The 12,003-nt window shown below is 39.4% G+C and overlaps 1 protein-coding gene across 1 annotated transcript; it reads right to left on the bottom strand.

Annotated features, from left to right (window-relative positions):
• Positions 1 to 6,885: 6,885 nt before the first annotated feature.
• Positions 6,886 to 9,099, bottom strand: TWIST1 (twist family bHLH transcription factor 1). The gene is made up of 2 exons (XM_018576326.1): positions 8,410 to 9,099; positions 6,886 to 6,966 (listed from the first exon to the last, which is right to left on the bottom strand). Exon 1 carries the CDS (start codon positions 8,938 to 8,940, stop codon positions 8,440 to 8,442), a length of 501 nt encoding a protein of 166 aa, XP_018431828.1. The 5' UTR covers positions 8,941 to 9,099; the 3' UTR covers positions 6,886 to 6,966; positions 8,410 to 8,439.
• Between the last annotated feature and the right edge of the window lie 2,904 nt (positions 9,100 to 12,003).

The following is a 12,003-nucleotide window of genomic DNA, read 5'->3' on the forward strand; positions in this document are numbered from 1 at the left end:
TTTTGCATGAGAAGATGAGAAAGATGCTTTTCTATTACACAGTAAAAATATTGCATGCCTTCTAAGCTGTACTGGGTTCTACAAGATGTACAGTACATTAAAGACGATTGAAAGGAATTGCAGATGTTATTTGTTAGAAATATATATCTCTATAATACAATTTACAAGAGGTAACTCTAAATAATATAAATCACAGTCAGAAGCAATGAACGTAAGCAGGATAAGTAAAATAAAACATGTAGAGAGAAAGTGAGTGAGTGACAGCACACAGGGATCAGCTTCTGATTGCATTTCCAAATTGCATGACATGTCAGCGGAGCCTGTCATTGTGACATGAGAGTGTCAGCTCCTGCGCTCTCCATTTCTGCTCCCCATACACACCATACCGTGTGTCTTTCACTGTCCGGGCTGGCAGGACTCCGATCTGTCACTGGAGGCATTCCTCCCAGCTTATTGTCATCCAGCACCCCTTTCAATGGCAGAATTGATTAGTCTCAGGATGTCCCAGGCTGTGATCCGATCCCTTCTTCAGGATCAAACGGCTGGGGAGGGAAAGGCATGCAGCAGAGATCCATATAATACATACCGGGCCAGTGATCCTGGAGCACACACAGGGCCCATACACAGCAGTGAGTGGTGTCAGGGCTTTGTGAGGAAAGGCGGGGCTCCTCCAGCAGCCTGGACATCTGTTCACTTCACGTGACAATTTTAGGGAAAACGTTAACATCTGGCCAAAGGAAAAATCCCATCTAGGTACCTGTTCCACTGCTCATATGTCACAGCCCCGGCGCATGGAAGGAGCAGAGCTGTCCCTGACTCTGGACCTGAGCTCTGACTGCCACTGTACTACAACTCTGCCTTACATATGTATCACATGGAAGTGACAAAGTGCCTCCACTATCTGCACAGGCTATTTATTAAACAAGCGCTGTTCTCCCAACTCGTGCTATACTCAATCCAGTCTAGGGGTGAGAGCAGCATTTCCGCTGAAGATGATTAGGTATTGAAGGGAACACAGGCCAGGAGGAAATTTACTAATGTGTTCCTTGTGGGTATAGTTTCTCTCTCTCTCTCTCTCTCTCTCTCTCTATCTCTCTGTCTTTATATAGGCATCCATGTCTTGATCATAGAATTATTCTTCTATTATAAATTGTTCCAAATGTTGCAAAGTAATAAACTACATTCGATTACATTGGTTTTATGTATATTGTTTATATGAGTGACAGTAAGATGATAAGATAGATAGATAGATAGATAGATAGATAGATAGATAGATAGATAGATAGATAGATAGATAGATAGACATATAACTATCTATATCACATATTATCAACTATATCACATATTATATTCGATTGTTGATATTATTGATATATACGGCTAGATTATTGATACATAAAATTGCAAATGGGAAGAAATAAAATATATGTGTGTTTATATACTCTCCCTTTGCCTCTTACATTTACCAACCTTCTTTCATGCAATACATACACATAGGCTATGAACTATTCCGCCTTTCTGTTTTCCTGTCACCTAAATGACAAATGTACTTAAACTACATAAATTCATATCAATGTGATTTTCAGGAGCCATGCTTCTCAATGGCGGACTGTTCAGCAATAAAAAGGGACTTTGTGTTAGTGATTTTAACCTGCTCCACCTTCATGTGACCTGCCAAATGCCCCTTCTTATTTTATGGACATCTGGAGATTCCAGGCATGCTTCAAACTCCAATTACACACCTTCTTCAAAGAGCATGAGCTTTGATATGCAGGAACATTAAGAGGGCTGAATCCGCAAAAACCGTTACTTGCCAAAAGTTAATGTAATATAAATCCTATAAAAATGTTTACTGCCCTGGCCATTTTGTTGTCCGTGAGATTAAAACGCTGAGCAATTAAAATAAGCACAGAGCCCTTCTTTTAAATAATGGTCTGACTCATAGCTGTTATTGTTTACAATATATCCTACATAGCCTAAACTACATGAAAAGTTCTCAGGCTCAGCAATTCGTTTACCCCATTTAAGGAAAAGCTTAGATGACTGCCAGTTTCCTACAAATATTAGCCCAGGGGTTTCTGAAAGTAATATGCACCCCTTAATTATATCAGATGTATGCCAAGTGTCCCCTCCATTGTATATAAAACGTATATAAAACGTATTAACAAACAAACAAGAACATTAGGAGACTGATAAATGTTTTCAAAGTATGTTAAGGGGGAAAAGTGCACCATTGAGCACACTGGCAACTTCCTATATAGACAGATATTATTATTATTATTATTATTATTATTATACAGGATTTATATAGCGCCAAAAGATATATAGATACACAGATCTAACAATAAATTGAAAGAAAGATTGATTTTGATCAAGCGTATAATATATAAACAGATCGATATACTTAATGTCATCAGCTTCAACCTGCAGATAGATAAATAGATAGATGATATATAGATAACAATAGATAGAGATAGATGGATAGATAGATAGATAGATAGATAGATAGATAGATAGATAGATGATAGATAGATAGATAGATAGATAGATAGATAGATAGATAGATAGATAATAGATTTACATTATAAACCAATACATCTGACACACACACATATAAGACTGGAATATACATACTGTATATGAGAAGTAACATGCAATAGATTTGGAGTTGGGCTTCTATACATAACATTTTATTTTGCAGTGAGGTGTTTGAACATGCCAGCAGGACTCGATGCCTTTATATAAGGAATTTCTATGGTGGCTATCCTTGGCTCTGTAGTTTCACTGAAGCCTCTGCAGTAGAACTTGCACTGATTTATCATGTATTAGGTGCACATTGGATCTATCCTATCCGCTGTTTGTCTGTCCAGGCTCTGGTTATAGTTGAAGGGAGCCCCGTCTGTCTGTCTGTCCTCCTAGTTGGCTTCCAGCAGCAGCAGCAGCAGCAGGTCCCTCTCTGTTGACACACTCTGCAGGTGAAGAGCTCTCATTCCTGCAGCTTTCTCTGCCTTTTCCGCAGCATTTGTTCCTAGCCCGTTTGTTTTTCTTCAAATTACAGATGCAGAGAAACCGCCTGACATCATGAGAGCAGGACAAATGTTCACTTTGAAAGGTTCCTGGGCAGGACTTCAAGTGAAATCATATGCTTCACAAGAATCTGATACTGGACTTACAGAAAATAGCTATTTGAATCTTGCCAAACCCAGGAATGTGCAAAATGCTTTAGTTTCCTACAGAAGACAGAAAAAGTATCATTGAAATGCCGATTTTGCAGTCTGGAGTGGCAGATCCTCCGGCGGAGTGGCTTGCTGGTGGATGATGCTTGCAAGAGGTGTAAAACATGAGTGCCTTAGTGCATGGTGCCACTCCAACTGGTAAGAAGGTAAAATACCTATCACCAGGCTTACAGGTAGTGCTGGATCTGGAGGTACCCAGCAAAGTACTTGTACGAAAGTAAATAAAATCCTATAATGCACAGCTGCTGAGAATATGCATTTCTTTATGTGGATTGGAGGTCATGCTGACACTTGTAGTTCCAGTGCATATGCTATCAATAGGTCTAAAACGTTAAGAAAAGAGTGCCTTAGGGCTGAGTGGCAACTGCTGGACTACAAATTCCAGCATGATTCTTCCTATGCATGCTGGGACTTTTACTTTCTGTGTAAATATATGGAAGAGTTACACATGCCTGAGAAAAAAAAACATGTATTAATGCACAATTGCCCTGCAGCAGTTCAGAAACAGTCTATGCTGCTGGCATTGCATGCTGGGAGTTTTGGTATCTCCGTAGAATTTGTCTTCAGCTTGCCTGCTGTCTATGTGCCCCCTCAGTGCAGGTACTAGGAAGTCTTTGATTAAGCATACACTTTTGCAAACAAATGCTTGAACTACTATGTTAACGACCATTGGTGCCCTGGACCCAGGCTCAACCTAATCTAATTTGCTACACTGATGTAAAGCTACATTATAAAATGTTTTTCCAAGGCCTGAGAGGTTATTTTTTTGCCATTTGATTGCCAAAGAGGCCTGTACCTGGGCTTCTTGTTGGACTGATGCCTAGCAATCTGGAAATGGCTATGAAGTAGCTTTGTATAATTAACCACCTGAGTGGGGCCACCTTTGTGTGTGTTTGGGGGTTACAAAAAACCTGTGCACACCTCCCACAGCCTATTATTAAAAATAAAATAAGAAGCTTGGATACTTCCCCATAACCTGACAGAGGAGAACAGTATGCTGACTAGACAGAATCATTATAAGAATGATTTACTAAAGAATTATATGTTTTCTGGTCCAATCAAACTGTAATTCCTCTAAATGGATGTGTTTCCCTTTTAATTTCCTTTAGCTGATTGGGTGTTTCCTAAAAAGTACAGTTGGCTGGGCCAAAGTAAAAGTGACTCCTAGGGAATCCCACTTCCTTACAACTAGGCTGATATACTAAGGGAGTTAGGAATCTTTACTCAATAAATTGTAGCTGTGTTCACTTTGAATACCAAACCATGTGCAGATGAAATAAAGAGGAATTTGCCTTTCTCATGATTGAAGTCTATTGAGTAAAAAATTCTAAACTCTTATAGTAAATCATTATCATTACTATAATGTAGTTATATCTCCCACCTAACAATATAGGTATGTGCAATATATAGATAAGAAATTATCATGTTTTAATGCCATTGTAATTGTAGGGAAACATAACAGGTTGCACGCAAATAATTAATAAATGGAATACAGCTCTGTAAAATGTATATGATTTCAAAACATGGCATTTGCGCCACTTCTACCCACTTGCGTCATTCATTTTTCTACAGTCCTTTCTGTCTTATTAAAAAATATATTTATCAGCGCACCCAGCACCCTAACCACTTTGAAGGATAAACCCAGAGTATCTGTTCTCGCAAGAACTTTACCCCAGTCTTGTTATTCTTTTGTGCCTTTTCCCTTTTGTTTTTTTGAAGCAGACCACCTAACCTCCCATCCAATTTTCAAAGTGCACGTTAATCCCATAATAAAAGCAAACTCCACTGGCGTTCTTCTGTAAACACCCCGAGCAGACTCTCAGATATGCACAATATTACATTCATAATAATGTAGTGTCAGCAATACAGTGCAATACGTGGAAAAACAAACACTGGGGCCACCACCAGACCCCAAACCCAGGCTATACAAACACTGCAATCTCCTCTAATAGACTTGGATATTTACCCAATGTATCGCCTTCTTTCACTAATAACACTGAACTTAGCACAAACAACTTCTGGTACAGAAATAAGACTGGATAATAAAGAGGAACATTAATGTTCAATAACAATACAACAAAAAATCCTATGTCATGCATCAACTTGATGTTTAGCCACATTTAACCAGTGTCATGTATGAATTGATAAATTAGACAGGCACTAGGCTTGCAATTCTTTATTTTGAAGCCTATCTGCATATTTAAAGATATTATAGCATGCAGCAACGACATACATTGGTCAAAGTAAATTATCTATTTATCTATCGACCTGTTTATCGTCTCTCTACCAATCTGTCAGCTTAATATCTAGTTAAAATTTCTACAGATCTGAGAAAAAAATACTTTTTTTTTAATCACCTCTGTTCTTTATGATTCTACAGATCTGAGAATCTGAGAACAGTACTTTTTTTTTAAATCTTCTCTGCATATATATATATATATATATGATCTATCTATCTATCTATCTATCTATCTATCTATCTATCTATCTATCTATCTATTTGCCTATCTATCTATTATCTATCTATTTATCATAGTTCTGTTCTTTCTGTCCATCTATATGCAAGGAGTTTTGTCTGCCTTGGGTTCATAATGAAGCCATTGGTAATAGCTGTGTGTCCAGAGCACCTAATATTTGTTTTTGTAAGAACAGCACAAATTGCCCTGTAAGATTGTTCAACAAAGTGTGACATTCTACACTGGCGTCCTAACTAAGCAGAAAGGAAAAGTCGCTCGTTAAGCCAGCGACCTGGGCTTGTTGGCCAGTGGATAGAATGACCTGTACATCTCCTGACATTATTTAGTGTTGTGATGAAGGAAGGCAGCCATCCTCGCCCAGCTAGTCCAATAATAAACCTTTTGCGTCTGTCAGTAGCCAGTCTATTTGCGTTTTGTGCCCGCTCTGTTTACACTGACCCCTCTCTGCTGAGCGTCTTCCCAGCTAAACAAGCAGGTACTGTATTTCCCATTAATTACCCATGTGAGGGAGGGGGGTGCTTTTTTTTTTTTTTTTTAATACAGACCAAAATGTTTCTTAATTCATATTTATTTATTGCAGAAAAAAAATAATATACAATGATATTTACAAAACAACCATAAAAATATGAATGCATTTAGACACCCGATCTAGCTGCATTATTTTTTTTAAACATGGATCAATAAATAAATAAAATGTTTACTTTGTATCTCAAAGAAAAGATAAAGAGATGCAGCCGCTGGTAATATAAAAAAAAACAAAACATTTTTTTTCTGAACAAAAGTTTTTGATAACAAAATAGTTTTTTTTTCTCCTATTAAAAGAAAACAGAGTTTGAGTTTCATTAGTAACGTCCGATAATGGGGAACGTTCCTTTAAGTGGCTTCAAAGGCACGACTGGTGGGAATGCATGCAATAAAAAAAATCATAATAAAAATGAAATGGAAATGAAAAAGGAAAAGGAAAAATTCCAACATTCTTCGTCAAAAACAAAAAAATACAGATTAGAGATTGTTCAGACTCAATTCAGAATGTAAAAAGTAGTGGTGACCCTGCAGGATTTGTGCTGGCTGGTCCCTGCTTCTCCCAGGCCTATGTCCCCGATCCTTGCTGCTCTATAAGTGCTCCCCACGCCTTGTGTCTGCCTCCTCTTCCAACGGATGAAAATCCTCGCTGATTGTTTATTTGGCTTTTATAGGTATCCAGCTCCTGTCTCTAGACTGTCCACTTCCTCCATCATTGCAAGCGGTCTCTTCTGTAAAAGGAAAATAGACACAAATGGGTTAGGGGGGCATTCATGATCTCACGGAGTTAGGGTTCTTTATACAGGCTGACATCAGAGGTAGGGGAAAATTTCGATTACATAGGACGGGAGTAAACTGTAATATAGGCTTGAAAGCCAGACCAAAATTCTACATTGGGTGGGCTCAGATCAGAGCATTGTGCAAAACAGTTTAGTAGAAGTAAGTGTACAGTAATGCTCACTAAGTGTAGGGTTAATAGAGCTGTATTATGCTGAGCATACTGTATCCGGTTATAGCTCACACTATACTGTTGTTAGGGTACAAAGATTTTTGTACAAACTGTATTTTATTGTAATTTTTTTCAGTATCTGGTTATAGCTCGCAGGAAAACAGATACAATATTACAGTACAACACACTAGAATGATTTTAGTACAGATTGTATTTTATTGTAGTGTTTTCCATATCTGGTTATAGTTAAATAGTTAGTCAGGTTGAAAAGAGACACAAGTCCATCGAGCTCAACCTATGGAGTTATAAGAGAAGAGTTCTAGCTTAAAGAAACATATTGTTGCTATATAATACAGAAACATATTGTTACTATATACTATTTTATGGTAAAACACAGTAAAACGATTTGAGTACAGAGTGTATTTTATTGTAATGTTTGAAGCATCCGGTTATAGCTCAGAGAAACATATTGTTCCTATATAATATAGATTGGTAAAACACAGTAGAAAGAGTTTAGTACAGACTGTGTTTTATTGGTATGTCTTTCAGTAGCTGGTTATAGGCCGAGGAACATATTATAATAAACGATATAATAATAAAATACAGTAGAAAGATTTTAACGCAGAATTGATTTGGTAAAGAACATGGTTACAGCAAAAAGAGTGGAATGCAAAGGTTTAGTAAGCTATAGGAGATAAGTAATAGCTAGAATAGTGCACAGAACTATGTCCAATGCCCAGCAGGTAACGGTGTGATTGTGTCCTGCAGATAATAATGGTGGAACGCAGCAACGCACATAACGGTTTAGTAGGTCACATGACTCACATAACGGTCCAGCATACAAGGCAGATAACGGTTTGCACCGGTGACAACGGGACAACAGTGCCCTATCTAGCTCAGATCATGAACTAAGAAAGAAAATACTTGCAGATCTCAGACATAGTCCAAAATGAGAGAGTTTCTAATGAAAATAGAGGCTGTAGCCACAGGCAGTCTCCTGGAAATGACAGAAATGTTTGCCTTGTTATTTTGTTAGGCTTAGCCCAGCTCTCCACATTCCCCAGTTTCATTAAGATCCCTGTTCTAGGCCCCCTGTCTATGATCTAACCTAGCATTGTTACTTCTGCAGATTGAAGCTGAAAGGAAAGAGAAAAGGGGGGGGGGGGGGAGTCACAAAGAGCCCAGGACTAGCCAGCAGGGGGTCAATTACTGCACATTGGCTTACCTGTGTGTGTATCTTGTCGCCTGAGATGGGTTAGTGAGATGCAGACATAGACCAGGCTCCCTCCATTCTCCACACTGAGAAGGCATAGCTTAACCTCTCATGGGCTACATAACTGCAGCTTGCCATTTTGGAGTCCAGCTCATCGCTCTGTAAAACCTGGCACAGGAAGTCAATGTATCTGGATGCCAGTTTGAGCGTTTGGATTTTACTGAGTTTGTCAGAGGGGAGGGTGGGGATGATCTTTCTGAGAGCTGAGAAGGCTTCGTTGAGGGATTGGGTTCTTTGGCGCTCCCTGACGTTGGCCATGACTCTCTGAGTCTGTAGCTCCTCAAAGGACTGGGGGCTGCTGCCCGTGCTGCTGGACTTCTTGTTCTTCTTTACTGATGTCGGGCTGTCGGGATCGTCTGGGTTTTTCCTACTGGATCTCTTTTTCCTGCATCCCCTCTTGCTCTGCTGCCTGTCAAGCTCTTCCTCGCTGTTGCTCAAGCTGTCCACGGGGGAGACTGGAGAGCTGGACTCTTCCTGCATCATCTTCTACCAGCACTATGGGGAGAAGAGCGAGCCCAGGCAGGGGGAAAAATGGGGGGCCACTGTGCCAACCAACAGATGTCCCGGCAGACCAGTACCACTACAAGAGAAAGGACTTCTCCAAGGTGATGGGTATCCACAAAGCCCAGCCCTATCACTTTGTCCCCAGACGCGAACGTGTTTCTGACTTGCTGCGAACTTTCCTGAGCTCTTATATTTCTTGCTGGCAGAAGGAACAGGGGGGCGCTTCCTATTGGCTGATATGCCTCCGTCTACGTCACCAGGGCCAGACACGCCCCCTCCGTCTCTAACTTTTATTAGGTTTCCGCTAAGAAGAAAAAAAAAAGAAAGAAAAAGAACAAGAAAGAAACAATTCTTTTGCCATCCATCCGAGGGATATTTTCTTAATAAATCCTACTAAATAATCCCTTCTCTGAATTCACCTGGGACACATAAGAGATGTGGCTCTGTGATCTGGAAGAAGTGTTTCCTTTAAACCTACAGGCTAATCTGAGCTGCAGCTTGGAAGACTTTGTTTTCTGAAGGGGGTAAAATAACTCAGTTTTAATTGCAGATCTGGCTTTTGGTATTATTAACACCTTCTATGATTAGGGAACTAGGAGAGGCGTTCGGGAGCACGGCACACCTGGGAGTCAAGGGGTTAATAAATAGATGCAATTATTCTTCCAGCACAACCTGATTGCACAATTGACATTCCTGCTTGTTTTCCTCATTTGGGGAGCAAGGGATGTGAAAAAAACAGCCTTTTAAAATGGTACAAGGCTCCAGAAGTCGAACTGGTTCCAAATAATGTTAGATTGGGGCAGAGAATGGACGCTGCGATTGGAGATCTGTGATTGGAATGTCCATGGATGGGGTTGTATTGTAATAACTAGGTTGGGATACTGTCATAGAGGACAATTTGTGTGATATATGGTCATTATTAGCCATAGTGAGGCTGCTTTGCTAAAGTAATTGAGGATCTTCGCCGAAAAACTTGTGGAGATATTCACTTTAATTATCCAATCATGTGAAATGCAAATTTCTGTTCACTTTGCATAGCCAATCACGTGCAGATGAAATGACAGACGGGAACTTGCTTTTCACATGGGTGAAGAGTCACAAAGCTTTAACGCAAGGGTTTTCAGCTTTGAGAATGTCATCTTCAAATCTCATTGGACTAATTAAAAACTGCAATTTTATGGTAATAAATAATGGTGTACTAGCTTTGCACATGTTATAAAAAAAACCCTACTTAATTTTCCCTTATATTCTCACTTCTCTTACCATTTCCATGTACTCCCATTTTAGGGCTGAGGTTGCTTCTAGCAACCATTCAGGTTTCCCTATATGTAGATGAACAGAGCTAAGATACATATTTGTTATAGAGAAAGGCTCTTCTTCAGCTCCACTAAACTGTTAGGTAAATGTAACACATTGCAGTCGGAAGTTTCTAATATTACACTGTGAGACGATGTGGACCTGGATGTTGCTCAGTGCCTTAACATGCCATTGCAATGTGATCAGAGTTCTGGCCATACATTATTTGGACTGTGGAAATCTAATCTCAGGGTTGATGAAACAGGGAGAAGGATTTGGACCTTTGATGCTCGGTACAAACCGTGTGAAATGGGAGGACCCGGATCAGATGTAGAAGAGGAAATGGGCTTCAGGGAAAGAAAAGTGAATATGAGATGCTAATTTATCAAAGTCAGAGCAGCGAGTATTGTTAATTGTTCCTGACAGGTCCGGTGCGGGGCTCTCAGTGCAGATCGCTGGGAAACACGATGGATTTCGCTTGTTTTTTCTCTTCTTGTGATTTTCTTTCTCGATTCATGTTATGTAATATCTTTTGGACTGCTTTCTTTCTTCACAAATATAAGCCACAAACAGAAGTATGATAAGCAAACGACCATTGCAGCACCAGTTCCTCTTAGTTCACAAAGGCCTGCTATCTATTTCTAGTCTAGCAGAGAATTTGGGATTTGGCTGGAGAAGTAAAATGTGTCTGACATGTTACACAAGAGGCAGTTGGGTTCCGCAGAGAGCCACATCAAAGTCACTTTCTTTGCCTTTAGTGTAAACTTTGACGACCTGGGACTGCCAGTACCTGCAAACTGTCAGAGCTATAGCAGGACTGAGCAATATTCCAGACTAGCCAATAAGATTTCAGATTTATCAGCTGGAGCAAACAGAAAACAGATGGTGACTTCTGATTGGTTGTCATAGTTTTCTGCATTACTAAAGGCCCTAAGTGACAAGTAACAAAATACGATTTCAAACTACAATCTGATCCAGGATGGCAACGTGTGACTTAAGAAATACAATTCCCATAAATCTGATTGGATAGTTGAAATGAACACAGGCTAAGGTAAGGGTTAATCATTAGGGCCATTCAGCTAAAGTAGTAAATAATGTCTACTTACATAGTACATAAGGTGACGCTGCTTCCATTTCAATTATCCAGTGATGTGGACATAAAAAAACGTTTGCACTTGATTGGGTATTCAAAGTGAACCCAGCTTCACCTTATTCAATAGGCTAATTGGACAGTCTCCACTCTTTACTAAAAGTAAATGTTCAGCTTATTGAATGAGATGATACTGATTACACTTTAACCATATTGGTAACACCATTTAGTAAATCAGAACGGTTTACTATCGTTTATATAGTACAGTGACTTTGTGATGACTTCAAATATCCTATAAGTGAAATGCCTGTTTCATTACCAGCCCAGGGGCCCTATCATAAATCAAAGGACAGTCAGCAATCAATCATCAATCATTTTCTGGGGTTCAGATTGCTCACCACCAGATGAAAGCTGAAATCCCATTCGCTGCTATCAGAAGATAACTATTTGAACTGTCATATTAAATAACCGGATTATTTCCTAAACCAGTTTAGAGTGTCAATAGTCTTTGATGCACATTGGATAATGTAATAATTAAGGACATCTAATGAACCAACTTTCCTCCTATGTGGCCCGACGCTCCTGTTCTGTTTGTGTTTCAGATCTTCACACGTTATAAAGCAGATTATACCTCTAATTATAATCTGTTGGGGGGG

This window comes from Nanorana parkeri, unplaced genomic scaffold (assembly GCF_000935625.1).
Source record: "Nanorana parkeri isolate BGI_ZX_2015 unplaced genomic scaffold, ASM93562v1 scaffold64, whole genome shotgun sequence".
NCBI classification, from domain to species: domain Eukaryota; kingdom Metazoa; phylum Chordata; class Amphibia; order Anura; family Dicroglossidae; genus Nanorana; species Nanorana parkeri.